General features: G+C 35.3%; 2 protein-coding genes across 3 annotated transcripts; both read right to left on the bottom strand.

Moving 5' to 3' along the window:
* Positions 1 to 3,201: 3,201 nt before the first annotated feature.
* Positions 3,202 to 12,755, bottom strand: LOC147476376 (Protein kinase superfamily protein). The gene is made up of 8 exons (XM_086584243.1): positions 12,020 to 12,755; positions 11,111 to 11,395; positions 10,690 to 11,007; positions 8,980 to 9,207; positions 6,921 to 7,021; positions 5,706 to 5,820; positions 4,025 to 4,498; positions 3,202 to 3,800 (listed from the first exon to the last, which is right to left on the bottom strand). Exons 1-8 carry the CDS (start codon positions 12,428 to 12,430, stop codon positions 3,588 to 3,590), a joined length of 2,145 nt encoding a protein of 714 aa, XP_086440369.1. The 5' UTR covers positions 12,431 to 12,755; the 3' UTR covers positions 3,202 to 3,587.
* Positions 12,756 to 14,218: 1,463 nt separating this feature from the next.
* On the bottom strand, positions 14,219 to 19,967 carry LOC147476375 (ribonuclease MRP protein subunit POP4-like). Of its 2 annotated transcripts, XR_015207410.1 has the most exons (9): positions 19,021 to 19,821; positions 17,913 to 17,966; positions 17,723 to 17,799; positions 16,660 to 16,910; positions 15,815 to 15,883; positions 15,629 to 15,690; positions 15,045 to 15,146; positions 14,616 to 14,783; positions 14,219 to 14,540 (listed from the first exon to the last, which is right to left on the bottom strand). XR_015207410.1 is itself a non-coding variant. In XM_086582028.1 (8 exons), the coding sequence occupies exons 1-8, from the start codon at positions 19,262 to 19,264 to the stop codon at positions 14,686 to 14,688; spliced, it is 957 nt and encodes a 318-aa protein (XP_086438154.1). In that variant the 5' UTR covers positions 19,265 to 19,967; the 3' UTR covers positions 14,219 to 14,685. The 2 variants fall into 2 exon arrangements, 1 of the variants encoding a protein (XP_086438154.1); XM_086582028.1 differs by having other exon boundaries at positions 14,219 to 14,783; positions 19,021 to 19,967.
* Positions 19,968 to 20,432: the final 465 nt, after the last annotated feature.

Genomic DNA, 20,432 nt, shown 5'->3' with positions numbered 1-20,432 from the left:
GCCCAGGCTGTAGGTGTGTGTGTCAATTGAGACCACTCATCAGGTAAGGGTGCGTATATATTGCTCCAAGATGTACTGCAATCAAATAATACAATTGTCTTATAAAAAAAAAACCATTTGTTCTTTCACAATTTCACAATTTGAATTACATCAAACAAAGCTTAAACATGTTATTCAAAATTATCAGAAATGCATTTTAAATTGTTAAAGATGTATTGAAATTAGTTGTAATCAACATACATTTTTTCCATTTTTGAAGTTGATGTTTTCCACATTGTTTTGGTCTCTCCAGAAATTCATCTCACTTTTAATTGGAATTTTGTAGATTTCGAATGAATTTTAGTTATTTTGATTAACCCACTACTCTTTTGGTAACTGATTTAGTTCGTAGTTTTTTTTTTGTTAGTTGGTTTCTTTAGTTGGGACTAATAAAAGAGGTCAAAATTGTAAAAGTTAGTCTAAAATTTGAGACAGATGTCAAATTTCAATTTTTATGGAGGAAAAACAAAAAAAAAGTTTGATATTTCCTCTAAACTTAAGAAATTTGCGTATGTGTACCTATACCCAATTTTCTGGTGAAGAAATATTGCACGTACTAATTCAAGGGTGGATACAGAGACCTGAGGCACGTCTCCATCTTTGAATAACAACTCTTGAGTCTTGATAAACAATTTTAGGGAACTTACATGTGAAAGCTTGTTTCTAAATTGGTTCCAATAATTGGTCATGGCATTCCACATGGTGATGGTATATCAGAGGTCACCATGAGTCATAACCATTGTCACCAAGTACGGTACGGGTTTAAAACGATGTATTTGAAAAAAACTTAGTTTGTGTTTTAAACGGAACGTCTCAAAAAAAAACGGAAAAAAACGTGGGGCATAAAAAACGGGTTTAAAACGTATAAAACGTACAATACGTAAAAGAAACGGTAAAAACCGATGATAAAGAATATAATAGATAAAGAATTTGATTTTTTTAAAAGAGTGGAAAAAAGAATTAACACATAAAATAAAAATAAAAATAATACAAATGAAAGAAAATTCAAATACATGAAAGTATCAAATTATCATTACTCATCCAAATACTATAAGTTTTAGATTCAGTACAAAAAACACGACTCTAAATAAGATACTATTAATTACCAACTATAATGGCATAATCAAGTTCTACAAATAAGTTAATAACTTTAAAATTTATAATTAATTATTAATAGTTCAAAACAAAATAAAACTGTCTCAATAAGTCAATCTAACGCTTCCACTCTTTAAAAAGGTAAACTCTAAACCCCTTTTTTTTTCCGTGTTTTTTTTTTAAAAAAAAAAAAAAAAGTTTTAAACTGGAGATTTTCAAAATCTCAGATTTTAAACATTTTTTAAGTTTAAAACGAGTTTTTTTGAAAAACCCGGATTTTAAACTGGAACCAAACGCCTTGCCAATATCTCGGGTTTTAAACGCGTTTTCGAACTTGGTGACAATGGTCATGACACATTCAAGATTCAGAAAGCTGCAATCAATAGTTGACGGAGAGTACAAGTATCCAATAAAGGCTATCTGTTGGAAATCGTACAATTAATTCCTTTGGATTTGTCGTAATGGCACCACTCAATTTCATTGACTTAGAGGTAGAGGGTCAAAAAATGAGACTGTCCAACAACGGCTAATGTCTTATTTACCAAGTATGATTTTGATATAAGAGGTGTAGATTTTGTTGAAAATGAGTTCAACATCATCTTGATCATCATATTCAAAAGTTAAATCTATCCAAAATATGTTTCAGAAAATCTTAAGCCTTGTTGTTGAGAAGGTTGTGGAAGGTTAATCTGACAAAAGCTACTGTTGAATAACTTTTGTGTCAAATTGTTATGGACACTAACATGGTGAAGGAAAGTTGAGGAAACGTAAAAACTCCAAATAACATGTGAGCAACTGAGCACTACTAATCAGCTTTGCATTGGTTTTATTGTCAATGTCATGCGTAGTCATGGACTTAAATGGGGTGGAATTCAGTTTAATTCTCACTTGTCTGATTGTCTCCAGTCTAAATTGAGAAGTAGGTTCAATCTAAAAATCGCCTAATATATGTTCGCCCAAAATATCCAATACTCCAATGTCGACAGCAGGAAATGTTAGATATTGTGTTGAACACCGTAATAATAATTTTTTTTTATTGATAAAGAATTTTATTAAAATCAATATGGATGGTTACATTTGTTGCTGCTAAACAAAAGTGGGAGGTCCTCTCCTCCACCAGGAGCAGCTAATAAATGTAAACATTGTGTTTCTCTGGATAACAGTAGCCCAGGCCTTAACTCGAGTGTTAGAAACCCAAAACCATATGGACGCCTTTATAGCTGTTATAATCTTTACACCAAGTAGCCGCATACGGCGTCACTTCCCATACCCCTGTCCAAAATTTGTAACAGTAGGTATCGGCCATACAAGAAGCCAAAAATTAGAAGAAAAAAGGAGAATCTTAACAAGTCGTTTACATTAATGAGCTTGAATTGGTGTTGTACGATTCAGCCATGGATTTAAAAAATAGAGTGGACTTCATTTTATTTCTCGCTTATCATTTGTATATGTCAGATGTACGTAGAATCGTTCATTCGAAGTTTCAACCTGTAGAAGTATAAAGACAATGACAGTCCAGCCAAAGAAATTTCAAAATCCAATTACAAGATGTTGTGGTAGTGGCTACAGACTTACAGGGTAACCTACGGATAACAAAAGAAAAACTTCTTCGCAGGGTAAGTTTGTCACTAACAAGAAGATAAGAACATTAGGAAACAAATCCGTTAATGTCTTGATGTTCATTCCTAGAGAAGAAGCTTTAAGTGTGCCTTTTGCTTGCTTCCCTTCCCTTACGTAGTTAGCCTGCCTTTCTAGCATACTGTCGGCAAGTGTACGCGATCATAGTATCATACAGAGTCAACTGATTAGCGAAGAAAAAAAAATTGTCAACTACAAATTTAGCTCCATATACCAGCGTGACATTGATTGTCTTATACATCGTAGCACATTATGACAAATGCCTTGGTAGGAGAGGATTTTTCCCCCAAGCACTTTTACCGAAATAAAAAAAGGTTTTCCTCAACACTCCGTTTGTACTTAGTAGCAGATATCAGAAATTTAAATAACACATACAAGTATAGAACACGTAAAAAAAAAATTGGGTAAGATAAGATACAACACCCAAAATGTTAAAAACCTAAAGACATTCTGCTACCAATTCACCAAATTTCTCATATCAAATGTACACCTTGAGGGATAATTTCATTGATCATCTGGCATATTAGATGATGGTCTCTATTGAATAAGACATGAGGTGCATGTGCTACAATCTGCTGAAATTGCAGAATAATTAATCTCAGAAACTTAAATGGCCTCCTGCCATCAATAATTATACATCTTTCATCCCCTCACGAAACCATACAACACCCACCCACACCCCATATACATATTAACCCATTTCTATTTCACAAGTGAGCAAATCTCACCCTTGTACACTTCGTTTTTCCCGTGGAACCACAACACCCCACGCCCAAAAAAAGAAATCTCCCCCTCCTGCCAAATATATTTAGGCGTTACAGAGCTCCTCGACCCGAAGAAAAAATTGAATAGTCTGGAAATTGGTTCCCATCAGCTTGAATTCTTCTAATTTTGGCCTTATCAATTCGTGCTCGCCGAACAACTTCTTGAATTTGGCGGTCGTGGTCCTTCAGCATCTGATCCACATTCCCTGAAGGGGCCAGCAGTGGCCCAGAGTAGTGGATCTTGTTGCCTTTAGAGCCATACCCCTGCCGAAAACAAACACATAAAATAATTAATATGTGCCACATATGTTTGATTCACAGACACGCTGATATTTCAGGATAAATTTTCAATAATACTAAAAGCAGAACAAAAAAAGGAAGAAGAAAATATAGGAAACTAGTAAAGAGATTTCTGTTTTTATCGGAAAAATAAAGAAAATAAGTAAAGAGATGAAGGCTCTACATAATTTCTAGTATTTAGTACTCACCACAACTCGGTCCTTGCTACCGGTCCTTCCATCTTCCTTTTGATGGGAACTGGAAAGACCCTGCGCTTGATGTCTGCGGTCCTGCTTTCTAGTGGAATCTGAAGCTTCGCTGAAGGATCCAGGAAACTTGCTACTTAAGTTTGCTTCTGGTTGTGAAGGACCACACTTTTCTCTGCGGCCATCAGATAATAGACTCCTTGCTGCAACTAGACTTGACAACGTTGATAGATCTGCCCCTGTTGAAACCTTAGGAGGATCATCATGATTTTTCCCAGCCTTTGCCCATGCTGCCCGATGTACCAAAGGTCCTGAATGTGAAGCCCTCTTAATGTATTGGCCCTGTGGATCTCTGTTTGTTTCTTCCAGTACTGTTGACTGTCTGGGTGGATCAATTGGAAAGCCAGAAGCAACTTCTTCCTGATGAGGGTTGAACAACTCACTTCGGCTCTTAGAATTGGATTGACTTTGCCTCTTCTGTAATCAAAAAGAAAACCAGAAACCGTATATGATAAAGAGTAAGGAATCTATGACATACTACAAATGATCTAATAAAAGGGATGAAACATTTATGACGGATACACAATACGTCTTACAGATATGAGAAAGGCTGAAATTGTGGACGAAAAAGAACAACATGCACATTCAGATAAAACATGTTAGAATGAAATTGTACTTCATTGTTTCATTACTACTATTATCCCAGCCGATGTGCACTTCACACAACTACTATTCCCACAAACATACTTACCTCTCCATCAAATATACAGATCTTGGATATAAGAATTTTTTTTCCTTCTCGTACTCTCGTCCTCAATTTCCTCATTATATTGGAAATTGTCCAAATGTAGTTGCCAAAAATATTTAGGGAAAAGCTAAGAGAACTGAACATTAGAATACAATAGCAATACAAAATGGTACCAAAAACAGGAAGGAGACTTGAAAGGAATGTGAGGGATGCCCGGAAAACAATATGATTAATGAAAAATCATAGATGCTAATTCAAATATCCTTTTGCCGAAGAGGAAGCCACAAAATAAAACCGTGACATTGGAGAGATTTAAACTGTTGGAAAAATAGAAAGTGAAGATAGAGGCAAACTAACAATAAAATCAAGAAATAAACTTTTCACGAACTCATTGTTGGCTTACGCAACAATGCCTATGCTGCAACCTTTGTTTATAGAAATTAATCCTTGCAAACTAAGAAAGGAAGGGGACACCCTTCCAGAAACTGAATTTTGTGAATTTAAAATAGATATCCAAAATACCCTTAAATGTTTTGACATGCATTTCGAATCGATTTCACATACTTGTTTATGCATCTATGACTGCTAAGATATACTGACAGATAACAAACGTCGGACAGCATACTTTTGCAAACATACTACATGCATCCTTTTATGCACACGCAGATGCAATATGACAATTGAGATATTTATATTCAATCTAAAGGACATTAACCACTCAATGTGGGAAATCAAGACTCTTACATCCATCAAATAATAGCTCAAGCAATAAGAAAGTACAAAAGATGAAGTGTAATACCCATGAAGCTAAAGCTTATGACTATTGACTAAAATAGTTGTTAAATTCACTAATTAAGTACTGAAAATGTCGTCACATAAATGTAAAACCGAATATAAGAATTATCCCTCATAAAACAAATAGAGACTTAAACTTACCTGCATTGAAATGGCTAACTCTGCATTGGCATCAGGTGCTGGAATCGCCCTAGATTCTCTAGGTCCTTTCCTTTCTGAATCAAACCTTTGCCCTCTGCCTCCTGCTGCCTTTTGCCTAGAAGTCAATGAAAGACAATTGTTGAGCAGAGATCTTAATCGATAATTGTGACTCTTAGAAGAAATATAATCATAATTAATAACTAAATCATAAGCATCAATATCATTTTTCTAAAAGTAAAACTTCACAGGAACAAAAGACAGTGACGAAATCAGAATAAAGTCCTGAGCCAATAATAGATACTTTGACAAGTATAACAACCAACAACTGAACCTCTACAATACCCATATCACAGACAAGCTATGGCTATCCATATTGATAGTCAATATTCAACATTGTCAGGTATGATATACCTCACAAGTAAATAGTTGTGAGTTCACATGAATGTCCAAGTCCCAATCCAGTTTTTTAGTCTATCAAGGCTCAGGTATTAAATTCAATGTAAAGTACTAATTAATCTCCAAAAACAAACAAATATACTTTATAATCACCAAAATCCACTGTCCATTAATCCCCAAGCGTAAATACTCCTCCAGTCCTCCACAAAAGAATAATGCAAAGACTAAACATTAAGCTGTATAAAAGCGAAGCACAGATACAAACTAAGTGACAGTTCCCAAAGCATAAAAATAAGGCCGTATCCTCTTTCTCTCCAAACTTCTTCTCCATTAACATAGATACAATTTCACTAAAGACAACAGAAAAAGGAATGCACAAACCTTTAACACCAAATTCTCAAAAAGAAGATAAAATCATACAGATGCATTGAATTCATATATCATATAACTGCGCAAGCATACCCTAACAGTGCATTTCTGCGTAAGTATTGCAAATTGCCGAGTTATATACAGATAAAATACTCTTCAAAACTGAAGATGTAATGCAAACGGACGACCAAAAATAAATAAAAATCACTAACAATTGCAGTTCTAAGAAGGCATCTGAGACTCAAGCTTTAAACACAACTATGAGCATTCTACACGAGAGCATAGATTTAAACAATACATACATATATGATAAATAAAGGTACCTAATATATTAGAGAAAAACAAAAGCAGGTAAGCCTACTTTAATTTTATTACAGTTTAGGGTATATAACATGTTAATCAATACAGTTTCAAAAATAAAATAAATTCATAACGGAAAATTAGGTATACCTTCTAGCTTCTTCATCTCTTACTTTAGCGTCAAATTCCTTGCTTGGAGGATATCTTGGAAGGCTTGAAGGATCACATGCAAGTGGTTTTGTCCTAAAGAACTGGAAGCATGAAAATCAAGGGAGAAAAATAATCAAAACAACAAAGTAAAACATCTCCTTGAACCCAAAGGTGATAATATTATTAACGAAAGAGTAAATATTTCTTTAACACACAAGTAATCTGATACGCAAAAAAGTTAATAATGTTTAGAGAAAATCATATAGAACTCTGACCACTCAACTGCACAGATCAATAACAGATATGCAGTAACTAGTACAAGGCAATAACTCCACCAACTAACTCAAATCTCCTTTTTCCTTACAAACATATTGATTGCTGCCTTACTGGATATGTGACTCGGACAAAAGTAGTCCTCAAAGGATTTGAGAGTGCAGTTCCAGCGTCAAGGTTTTCAAAGATTCATAACCTTAAAGATGGTAGAAAGAAGTGAGCACATAACACTTCAAAACCAACCATCTTTTCCCAGTCAAAAGATCTTCATCGACACCTATTAACCAATCAGCTTATCTAATATAAGAGGGTGATGAATTAAATTGCTTGTGGGATTCTGACCAGGTCTATGACCAAACTCAAAGCCCTCCCACACAATTTCTAACTAAGATATCCACTGTTACTTCATCATTTTTTTAGATACATTGCTGAAGACTAGACCAATATCTGCAATTCTCTATTTACAAGGAGACAGACATTAAAGGTAGTCTACTCGTACCTTAACTGAATCTTGTTATGTAAAGACTAAGTTCTATACATCACTTGATTTTTGTCCAACTAATAGAAAGGTTTCCGGACCAAGTGTAAAACCAAACCATCTTGTCTATAGTACTCAGCTACCTTAAACACACCAAGTCCCAACTTAGTTGAGTGTGATCGAGTGAGAAGTAGCTTAGGTAACATGTATGACTTACAAGCCGATCCATGCCATGTAATCAACTTAAAAACGTCTAGCCAGAGCCACTCTAATCCTGACTCCAGAGCGACAATGTTATTAACTAACCAAGAGTCACTTTCATATCAACTCAGGCAACCTGACTTGTGAAGTCATTGACCTACCATTCTCATAAAACTTCTCTTTGTTCTTATACACTAATATACCTCACATTGTAGGCCTAACACGAGAATGATATCTATCTATCGACCATCCGTCCTGAGATATGTAGCTGAAACCCAATTATTTGAACCAACTTAATCCATCAAACTTCGACAAGGTATAAGACATTGTCAGAAGAATCCTGGATCCTGTTTTATAACTCAAGTACAGGTCAACACTCGACATGAGAGAGAAACAAACAACAAAGTTTGTGTTTTATTGAAGAAGGGAATCTTTTTTTTACCTGCAAACTCATTTTGTGCTAAGGAATATTTCCCCTCGGCTAAAGAAAAATAGGATGGGCAATGGCATATGGTGAGCAAATATAATTGCTTATCGCAGAACTATTTTATCAGCTCTTGAAGGTGATGAGAAATTCCCTTGTTTGCTTTTATATCAAGTTACATTGACATGGGCACCTGTATCAGTATCTGATACGGTACGAAGTATCCGACACAGCAACTATCACAAATTGAGGTACATAACCTTCAATGCGTACACGCGCCGTATCCAACACGGATACGGGGGTTATACAGTTTCTTTTATAAATATGGAGTGTACCTACATAACTTTCACATCATGAAGATTCTCCACTAGTAGGGTTTACCACAGGATAATGTCCTTGTGCAATCAGATATACCCACAAGACGGTTTTAGTGTTTTGTTCTTTGCCTTTCTTGTTTTGAATGGGTGACAGGTTACATATCTCACATTAGTTTGTATCATGTGCACATCAAGAGTTCACACTTAAAATTGCAACACATAAACCAGTTTTAATAAGATCACAAAACTTGAGTGTGACTATGATGTACAGAACAACTGAACAAGAGATAAATAACAAATGATATCAGCATTCACTAAGGATGACTGCCATACTGATAAAAATAAGGGGCCAAGAAGTCTACACACCTCACTCTTCAGAGCAGAATCTGCAGTTCCACGATCTGCAGGATCAATAGAAAGCAGCATCTCCATGAGCCCCAAAGCAGCAGCAGGGAATTCTTTAAATGTATCAGCAACACATCGTCTATAAGGTTGTTGGGGTTTGAAAATGGTTGCATGTGGCAATTTTGATTTTCTCCAATAGTCCTCAGACGGTGAACCACAAAGCTTAAAAATCTTATGCAACTGCTCCACCTATAAGAAAGAAAAATTCAAACCTGGTACTGTGGAAAACAGCTGAAACTAATGAACAGTAAAGGATCCCGGAAACGTACGCTTTTTCAGAAGGAAGAGCACAAAAAAATATGTAGACAATATTCTGTACAGTGAAAAAGATTTTTTTTTTCTTCTTTCTCGAATCAGTACAAGAAAGAATTTATAAACTGAAGTTGTGAAATCTATGTCGTATTAAAGATCAACGCACAATAATTCAAAATCAAAACAGCTTTTTCAAAGAACAGCTGCCAAACATTTTGTTTTTCCAATCAGCACCAGAAAGAAATGTTGTAAATCAAATGTTATTAAGTTTACATCGTACTAAAAGATCAAAGCAAAACACATTGAGGTCGAAACAATTATTCAAAGAATAGCTGCAAAAACTTTCAACAGGTGGGTTTTGGTGATATCGTGTTAACACATACCTTGCACTCAATCTACTTGAACTAGACTCACATGTAAGATAATCTAATATTATCTACTCTTTGTATCTGGCCCTTTAAACTCCTAGGTAAACGGCATTTTGGTTGTATCATTTGTGTCTAGCCTGAAACACTGTCTTATCATGTAAAAATTAAAAGGAGAACAACGTAAATGAATGTCATATCAAAATTTCTTTCGCATCTTTAAGAGCATCCACATTCATGCAAACATTTGGTGTCAATAGTACCAAGTAACTTTTACATCAGATACTACTTGGGTTGTTCCTATCAACTTCCTGTCACTTATCCACAGTGTGGGTCCAGAAGTTTCGTCGAGGGTATTCACATCTCTGAAAACGGACTTGAATTGGGAAATTTTCCCATTAGTGTTTTTTCAAAAGCTCGATTAGTTAGAAATTTTCATGAATATTAAAATATTTATTGTTAAAAAACATGAAAAACTAAATTAGAAGATACAAAAATTTCTAGTTTAGAAGTATTAACACGTTTTTTTAAGAAACAAATGAATACAGGCTTCTAGCATCTATATACCCTTTATATATTGTTCTATAGTATTGGATACCGTACACTATATACTTGACATTATCTGAAAATTGAAGGTATTCAACTGAATATCCTAAGACCCTCCTGGGTCCGTCCCTGCTTATCCATACACAATACCATCCTCATTAACATAAAATGGTTTGACTACCCAATATTTAACTACGAAAACATAGTCTGAATTCATGCTGTATAGCAAAATCTCTCGTCTAGTTTGATTGCTATAGTCAAACCGATAATAATAATAGAAACCCATGATACTTTAGAAATGGATCCCATCCTAGTTTTTTACCAGACAATTTTTTTGTCATTCACGTCCTGACCAATCTCTCCATAAGATTTAACAATTAACAGCTACTGCAATAGAAAAGATTTTAGTAGAAAAGACTTTAGCAGATGATAAGCATCATTCAAGTATGCAGATAGATGGAAAAGTAGAATTTCAAAGTGAGCAGCTTCAAAAAGGACAGAACCCTACCTCCGTTCTTCCAGGCATAATAGGTTTCCCTGCATACAGTTCCGCAAGTATGCAACCAGTGCTCCATAAATCCACTGAAATTCCATAATGAGTGGCTCCAAGTAAAAGCTCGGGTGGTCGATACCAAAGGGTCACAACACGGCTTGTCAATGGTTGATTTTGACGAGGATCAAAAAAACTTGCCAACCCAAAGTCTGCAATCTTCAAGTTGCCACTATTGTCAATTAAAAGATTAGAACCCTTTATGTCGCGGTGTAGCACGCCTCGACTATGACAATGATCAAGACCGCTTAACAACTGTTGCATGTAACATTTAACCTAACAAAGGAAAAAACAAAAAGGAATCAGTGCTCCAAAAGGCAAGACAAAAAAATTTTAGCCAGGAAAACCAACCATCATAAACTCTTTTAGAAGATAATACCTGTGGTTCTGTGAACTTGAGTCCAGGGAAAGAAGCAAGACCAGCAAGATCATGCTCCATATACTCAAAAACGAGGTACAAGCTGCAAGACATTCGTGATGTTACCAATCCTTCCAGTTTTATTATATTTGGATGATCAAGCCTACGCAGAATGTTGATTTCTCTTGCCATAAAGCGAACACTTTCTGGCTCCAGGTTATCAAAGCGTACTTTTTTCAAAGCCACGATTTTCCCTTGATCAAGATCACGAGCCCTGTATACATTACTGTATGTTCCTTGACCAATCTGCAAAAAGTTAAACATCACTACACTACTACAATTCTACAACGCATACAATATCAAAAACCTAACAAATGTTAACCCGATTAACACAAACGGCACAATAACAAGAACCATCCAATGGACATCGTCATCATTGCAAATATCAGGACATAGCAAGTGAAATTATTCATTCTCCCTAATAAATGTCTCAGGAGTTGGCAGTGTGGTATGCCTACGACAACGACAATGAAATGAATGACAAAGCAACAGCACAATGACTTCACTGCTCGTAACTACCAATTCAACCTCAACACTCGGTAGTCTCTAGAAAAAGCTGATTGATAAGTAAGTTGACTGAGCACAGCTACTGAACTAGTACTTTTCCAAAATTCTAGGCCGTGTCCACTCTTAGATCAAAATCAATGAATATTTGCACATCCAAGTGTTCATGATTTCGTCAATTAAATATAATTACGTGAACCTCAAATATCACAATTCTCAGTGTACTACACAATGGGGCTTGCCTACATTGAAGTATATATAAACAAATTCAGCTTATAAACTACATTTCATTCCAAACATGTCATAATACTAATCTAAACCAAAAAAAAAATTACAAAACTAACAGTATAAGTAAAGGGGCAATACTTTATCAAGTTTCTCAAAAGAATCGGCTCGTCTCGGCACCCATCCTTTAATAGCATCACCAGCAACAGCAGCAAGCCAAGAAGGCCAACCAGCAGCAACATGTTCCCCTTCACTTGCCTTTGGAATCACACCAATTCCAGGATGATGAGTAACAAGATAACCAGTCCTATTATCTCTTTTCCTCTCAAAATTCTCACTTGACCCATTCATTTGTTGTTGTTTATCAATCAACATAACTCTCCCTCCTCCATCTCTACTACTAGGCCTTACCTCTTTTTTCACTCTAACTACTTCTTCTCCTCCTACTCTTCTAGAAGATGCTACTCTACTACTACTCACTCTTAAATCTGAATCTCTTGGACTTTCTTTACTATCTTCTATTGCTGATGCCTTAAAACACATACACCCCATTCTTTTTACACTTACTAATTACCAAATTAACCTTCTTTTTCTACCAATTACACTCATTTTTTTTAAAACAATTTAATTTACACCAAAAAATGTAAACTTTTTTGAGGGGTTTTACTTGAATCCGAACTAATTGACTTGGGGGTGTTTTATTTTCTCTAATTAATGACGAGCTTATGGAGATTGAAAATCTTGTTAGAAGAAGAAAAAAATGGATCTTTTGAGTAAGAAAGAAATGAGGACTCAGCTTTTTTTTTTTTCAGTCAAGGAGAAAGAGGGAGTACGGAACGACTGCTCTTTTTTCTTACAGTGTTCCCTTTTTTTTAAATCTAGCCGAGATTTATGATCTCGAGGAAGGTGGATCTGTAACTTAAGGTGGAGATGAGTAGACAGCTCGTTTTTGGCTTTTTGTATGCTTGAAAAAACGTTACTGTAGATCCATGACTTGGTTTTGTGAAGACACGTGGCATGTTTCTGACGAATCTGGGTTTTTGTGAAAAGTGGGTCATAGAGAATTGTGACGTGGAGGACGTGGGTTAAGTGGGAGTAGTTGGGAAATTTAGCTACAGAGAGTAGGGAGACTGTAGAGTAGTAGTGGGTTGACTGGGTTCAGGTGGTCCCGAAGCTATCTATCTGATTATCTGTCTCTTCACAAATAGTGTTGGGTGAAAAGGAATTTGGTCGTTTTGACATTTTTCCCTATTTTTTTCTGTTTGTCTGTGTGAGAATATCTGGACAATAGAAAATGAGTTTGAGGATGCCTATTTTAATTTGATCATGGTAAATTTTGAGTTTGTGACAGTCTCGTTTTCTCTTTTGATAATAAAATTGTGACCCACTATTTTTCGTTTTTCTTAGTATTAAGATTACTCAAAAGTCAAAATTGAGCTATTGTAATGAAAAAAAAAATGATAATCTCATTGAACCACTTTTTAACTACAAAGTAAAATACCCACAAGTTTCGAATGTTTTGGGAATATACAAGTTGACTGAGGACGGCTACAAAGTGAATTATATGGGACTAGACCAGCTAAAAGTTTGCATTAAACTGGTCTATACTTGGGTTTTCAGGCACAAAATAACAGATAACAATAACTCAGATTCCCACGATACCTTGAAGAGGCTGTTATCATTGTACAATTTACAGTAAATTTGAAGACAATGTTGTTATCTTATCTATAAACAATATATCATGTCTTCAATCCCTGAAGCAAAAAACAAGTGAGGGGGACCCGTCAATTAAACACAGAGCTATACAGTTGGTCACTCTGTCCTCATTTCGATACGTGTCACTATAGCTGCCGGCCTTGAGAGAATTTTGTTCATCCATTTTACACTGTTAGATGTTCATCCATTTTACACATATCGATCAGATTGGAAGGTAGAACATGCTTCTTTTGGATCATGTGCATGGACTTATTAGATTGATTACTATAATCTCTCTTGGAGTCTTAATAAAGAATAATATTTAACTAACAATGTACTTATGTACATAACAACGTGATTTGAACTTTTGAAGAACATATGTGAGATTAGTTTTTTGTCTTTGTTTGTTGACTGCGATGGTTACTTGTCACACTTCTGTGTCACTCTCCATATCTGTTTTGGTAAAGGTTCATCTTCCCTTTACGAAGAGGAATAATAGTTTGTTCACTTTGTTGTCTGTCAATATTCCACAGACAGTCATTTCACAAACCCATGAATATTCCACCAGCAAAAAATCAGAATTTCACTGAAAAATATTGGAATATATCATAAATATCAAGAAAATCGAGATACACTGACTCCACATTTTAGAAGACAAATTACAAATGTGTTTATAAAGTTGAAGGGAAGTTTAATGAGTATATTAAACCTAGACAATTCATTGTGTGAAACATTTAAGTTGGGCAAAAAAATAAAATGTTTCAATTTATTTTATTTTTCTCATAACTCAAGTAGCACAATAGAAATCTCCATGGTGGCACAAATAGTATGTGAGTCCTATGAGCCACAAAGCACATCTACAAAAACTTCCTCGAGTCGGGATTGATAATTTCTTGTCTTCCAGATTTCCTGTCAGAGTCCCCACTTGACGCCAATATACACCGGAGCTTGGCATTCCCAGACAGGACTTCAACGAATATGTCCCTCAGTCAGTAACCAACAATAAAAAGGAACAAGGACAATGCAAAGCTTGAGATCATACATGGCGGTCTTTGATATCTGCTTGAAATATGTCCTGGATCCATTACAATAGACGTTCGTCTTTACCAACATCATTTATCGTATTTTCTGGAAACAAGTTCGTCTCCATGCAATGTAATCTTCCAGCAATCAGCTTGAAATAAGAAAACAGAACCCCTTTTGGGCACAACTGCAAAAGATGTACAGAAACAGCTAGTCAGCAAGAGTTCCCACTCTCCACAAATTCCATGTAAGTATAAAAACATGCAAGTAAACAACCACAAAGGGGGAAAGGAAGTTTTTGAAAAGGTGAAGGTAAAGCAATATACATATACATGCAAAAGAAACTCATGTCAACTGAAGCAAGAAATGAATCACTACAGATGAAGGCAAGTTTCTTTTTGCAGTGGATATCATTGGTTTATTCTGACAAACTTGAAATGCAAAGCACCTTGAAATTTATTATCACATGTTATTATCCCAAAAGTCTCTGCTGTTTCTCGAACCATTATGCCACTAACTCCCAAGTATGAAGTTACTTTACACTCGGCAACTGCAAGAAACAGTAATCAAATCAATATTTGCACAATGGATATATTGAGGTATAAAATGTGGGCATTCTTCTAGTAATCATGCAGACAAACATAACAGACACTAAGAGGGCTAACTGAACGGAGTTCAGCTAAAGGTCCAAGCATAATGAAGAGAGGGGGTCTTAATAATAACAACCTAAGCAATGAAACTTTGTTCCAGGTGAAATCTCAATTGGTTTTATTCAAATTTTGAGTCCGTTTCCCAATAGTTGGGATAAAGGTAAGGATAGAGGTGCGGATAATGATTCTTATTAGACCAAGAGTTCATTTCTTTGATTTGGGAAATCTAAACCAAGAGTTTGGCCACCAATCAGGAGACCTCCATCAATCACGGTGACATCTAGACACCCGTGTATACTACAAAACAATGACCAAAACTATGCAAGCAAAACCTGTCCACATAATATACTAGGCCGGGAAAAGGATATGTTTCTCATACAACCTCTAAAAATAGCTCCATGTAAGTCAGCGTGGAGAAGACATCGAGCTATATTTTGAGTGTTCCTGCAACAATGGAAGCAACATTTACAGAATATTAATGTACATGAAGAACATAAAATTGTCATTGAGCAACATGACATATGAAAGAAATTGTCACAAATATCTCTGGTTTCCATCTAAATCTCACCCTAGATTTTTTATGAGTTTCAGCACATATTCTTTCCACATTTCATGCATTGGCTCGAATATTTCAAACCTGCAACAAATAACCAGTGTTAGGCATCAATCAGAATCACCAATATTCATTATTATGTATAGGAAACCTCGTACGAAGAAGACCCTAAACCCTTAAGCTTTGATATATAATTGACTGCAATAACAATAACAACAACAATAACAATGTAATATATATATCTATAACTAATTTTTATTCAATCCCAAAAACTAACTTGGCCAGCCTTAGAAGGCTTACAATTTAGAAACTAATGGAAACGGGAGCTAAAAGCAATACCTAAACTCGTAATTAGAAACAACCTTGAAAAGAAACTAGACTAATTGATGATTATGAACCCTAATTCACATCAGTATATAAAAGGGGTTTGTAGGTCTAACACAGGCAGGCACATGTTTAGCAACACTAATGATGACACACATCCAGCACCAAAGAATAATCACTTTACTTCTCCAGCTATAGCCTACTGGTTCCTGTTTGAATCCACTGACTAAGCAATCCACATTAAACACAGCTGTGTAGAAAAACCTTAAATCATGTACGGATTTATTGTCTAGCTCATTAAAGCAAAAAGGTATCTTTTATGTTCTACCAGTCATTCAGTCCACTTATTAAATCTAGTAACTGAATGATATCTATTTGAGTACATTCCCAACTTCAAACGCTTTTATCTATAGAACAAGCCTGATGAGGTTCATAAACACATATGACACCAACAAGTACAAGTAGACCATACTTATATCTATTTGAACTTCCAAGATAAGGCAATACATGAGTGTCTTGAGAGCTACAAAACTTACTTGCGTGACTCCAGAGGAAAATCAAATGAACCACATTTCCTATGCTGTTTCATGGACATGTGCCTTCTACAACGCTTTAAATGACCCTGTTTCGCCTTGAAACGTGCAACCGATGCACCACGTCCTTGTACAAAACCATCAAGTAGAAACCGATTATCAATATTTATGACTTTAGACCCATGCATGTAATTTTGTGCCACATCACCCTTTTGGAATAGCTCGTGCAGAGTGTTGTCAACCTTTTCTGAAAGCTACAAAACAGTCATTCTCAATCTTAGCATAAACCAACTCAACTTTCACCCCTACAAACAAAGTCAGCATTATGTTGTAAAGAAGAAAGGAAACAATCAACCTTAACCCCCTTTATTTGTTAAAGTAATTTCAAGGAACATCTTGTTATATTTGTCCCTTTTGTTTGTCGGATGGTGAATTAGTGAATCATACCCTCGCAAACAATTACCTTAACACCCTTTGTTTCTTAAGGTAATTTCAAGGAACATCTTGTTATTTGTGTCCCCTTTGTTTGTCAGATGGTGAATCAGTAAGTCATAACCTTATCAGTTGTCCCTTACTAGGCGGATGTGGAACTTCTTCAATTATTGGTCAAATCTCCATTGAGGGTTTCCTGGTTTGGTGAAGATCTTATTAGCTTCTTGCTTCTTGGTTCTCAAACGTCCATTCTCAGAAGGGACGCGACATTTGGAGAATTTGACTGGAAAGGAACAGGAGGCTTTGGAAGGAGTGGAAGAGACTATGGAGATGGATGAGTTGTTAATTAAGGGATTACTCTTCTTTTTGACAAAGGTTGATAAGGAGATGTAGGACATACCCTTTGAGCACTTTGTGTGCTGTTGGGAGTCTCACATGTTTTTATCAAAATCTTTGTAACCTTTGTTTTTTTCTTCTTATTATTATAATTATTATTATAATATTATTAGTATTTTTTTTTTTTCTTTCTCTCTTTGGAGATTTCTTCTATAGTGGGATACCTTATCCTACCCTCTATGTAACTACATTTTTCTAGAAAAATATATCCATATGAACCGATCAAAAAAAAATTTACCTTAACCCCTTCTTTCAACAAATTCTCGTGTACTGACTGGCGAATCCGATAATATGTAGGATCATTTGCTTCCAGATCTGTCAAAATATAAATACCACAAATCTACTATTACATTAAAATAAATTACTACACGATGAGTAATTGTCAAGGAAAACTTTATGAACAAAAATTGAATTCAGGGAACAGTCACCTGACTTTCCAGAAAGACCAGCCCCTGGTGTATAACCAACGAAAGCAAAACGCCCTGAGGTTCAGTCAAGACAGAAGGGCTAATTAGGATTTAGGGTGGTAGAGTGAAGAAAACGCTTATTTTCAAGATTTGTATTAACAATCATATTTGTTTAAACAAACATACAATCTTGATATGCCGTTCACAGTATGGTACCAAGAGAATTGTCAATTCTACTAGATAAAATATAATTTATTTAAGTGAATGTTAAGGTAATCATGTATATACACAAAAACACAAGTTAGGGTATCTATGCAGTTCCATAAGGTTAAGAGATGTAATAGTCTATTAGAAGTATCAATAAAATCTACTGGAAAAGAACAGCTGCTTCATACCAATTTTTTTACTTTGATAAGTCTCCTTAATACCAATAATACTAACTACACTAAACTTTTCTCATTCCCTTTTCACTTTTCCAATCCTACTTTTTGTTGACTGACGTCTCTCTTTTACTATTGTAAAAACCTACAAAAGAAAAATCAAAATAAAGAAGAAATACTATTATACAGAAGAATCCCCTAACAACTATTCCAATCATAAGTGTCTGTCTAAAGATTCTGCAATGATTTACATGTCTGCAGGCACTCACAAGTAAGGGTGCTTGGTTAAAGTTGTAAGTTTAAAAAGTTTTTGGAAGGGATTAGTTGTGTCTTGGTAAGTCTTCCAAAACCTGTCCACAATCAAGATGATATTCATCCAACTCTGCTGCCCCTACCGAACTAGAAAAGCATGAGAGATTTTAACCTCTATTAACTACGGAATGAAATATATAGACAAAGATATGACTACTCTATAAACCCCTTGAGACCAATTTCAAACAAAATCAACATAAGGAATTTGAGACCTGAGTAGGTCTGACAAAGAATATGACACTCCATAAGCATTAAACACTCTCTATGTATCTCCATGCCTCTATGGCTCTATCCCACAGTCAAGCACCACCTTATCAAATATACAGCCTCTCTATATCCCCTAAAATATGTCGTCTTCACCACCCAATTGCACTCTAAAAAAGATAATAAAGCCCAATGTAAGGCACTATTTCACTCTCAATATATAAAAAACATACCTTTACTGAAGGATGGTGTTTTGGGTGTGTCTTTTTGAGGAGAAATATTTGAAGGGCCAGTTTCAGCCACTGCATCCACCACACAAGGAGTATGAGTATGAACCTGTTGTTTTTCTTCTTGGGGTGGTTGTTGGATATGTGTCTTCTTCTTCTTTTGATGTTGTTGTTGTTGGACTTCAGTTTTAGCAAGTGCGAATCTTTTTTCTAATGCTTCTAAAGTTCGTTTCTTTTGATCACTCGCCATGTTTGTTTCGACAACTGAGAAAGATATAAGACAGGCGGCACAAACCTATTCTTTGCTTTTGTTCTTTTGTTTTGGTGTAATTGAGGAGATGAGATTAAGAGGAGTCGTTAACATTTCTTAAATCTTTTTTCCAATTTTTAATTACCAAATCTACAATGCGCACGCAGGGTTTCAAATGCAACTGAATGCTCTGCCGAAAGAAAGAAGAAAAAATGGGTAAAGGCTAAAACCGGCATAAATATTTTTATTGTATTCTGACTTTTCTCTATACACGGCTCGACTCCTCCTCAAATAAACAGCTTTCCAAATTTTCAATAACAAAACCAACATTCCTTCTCAATTAAAAACCTAACTTCCAATAAATCCTTATTATTTAATACGACTTTTGGATTCATCAAATGGGGAAGTTCCATATTCTGGCATTTCTGGACAATTGGAAAAAGATGGATGGAACAGTGGAACCACAGACCGTGGTGCAATAGCTGCTGCCAAAGGCACTATGTGAAATAGCCTCGTATGCACATTCTCAACGTTGCCCACTAATATGAACACACTGCAGTTACCATAAACTATCACGACCTGGCTCAATTCAATGGTAATATTGGTAAGTTATTTTGGACACTTTACAAATCTGAGTTTCGACTTTGTTATGTGTATAATGATTAATGGTGTTCATGGCCATTCATTATGTATTTTATTTCTTAGTAGTTAGTACTAAATGTCATTCTATGATTATACAAAGTCTTAGTCAAATATGGTTTTATTTGTATTAGAGGTAATGGTCATCCTAGAAAAAAAAATGGAATTCTTGCAAAGTAAAATTTTTAGCAATATGCATAGATGAGATCTTATTGGAAGAATTAGAGGCAATTCAATATACTAATGGAAATCTACATAATAGTTTGCCATATACAGAGTAGGTTAGAAGCTATTTGGGCATTTATTAGCATTTTTAGTAAATATATTATTTTCATTAAGATGAATTGACTCTTCAATTTAGTGTTGACGACAAAGATGTCGCTTTTGTCTCTCGATATGCTAACACTTACTTTGCCTTGTATATACTCGCTTTTCATATAAAAAGGTAGCTAAATATTGCCGATATGCTAACATACTACCTTGAACATCTATAACTCGTAATATGTTCGTCTTTTTATATAAAACAAGT

Source organism: Coptis chinensis, chromosome 9 (genome assembly GCF_015680905.1).
Source record: "Coptis chinensis isolate HL-2020 chromosome 9, ASM1568090v1, whole genome shotgun sequence".
NCBI classification, from domain to species: Eukaryota; Viridiplantae; Streptophyta; class Magnoliopsida; order Ranunculales; family Ranunculaceae; genus Coptis; species Coptis chinensis.
Note: the sequence above shows the minus strand (reverse complement) of the source record. Positions and strands in the feature narration are given on the sequence as shown.

Excerpts from the sequence above, each read along its gene's own strand:
- LOC147476376 (XM_086584243.1), bottom strand. The coding sequence starts at position 12,430 with ATGGGGTGTATGTGTTTTAAGGCATCAGCAATAGAAGATAGTAAAGAA. Across the intron at positions 11,396-12,019 it reads CTTTTGAGAAACTTGATAAA|ATTGGTCAAGGAACATACAG; the intron begins GTATTGCCCCTT and ends AACTTTTTGCAG. Across the intron at positions 9,208-10,689 it reads TTATGCCTGGAAGAACGGAG|GTGGAGCAGTTGCATAAGAT; the intron begins GTAGGGTTCTGT and ends TCTTTCTTATAG.
- LOC147476375 (XM_086582028.1), bottom strand. The coding sequence starts at position 19,264 with ATGGCGAGTGATCAAAAGAAACGAACTTTAGAAGCATTAGAAAAAAGA. Across the intron at positions 16,911-17,722 it reads TGTTGAAAGAAGGGGTTAAG|CTTTCAGAAAAGGTTGACAA; the intron begins GTAAATTTTTTT and ends ACTGTTTTGTAG. Across the intron at positions 14,784-15,044 it reads ATGTGATAATAAATTTCAAG|TTGTGCCCAAAAGGGGTTCT; the intron begins GTGCTTTGCATT and ends CATCTTTTGCAG.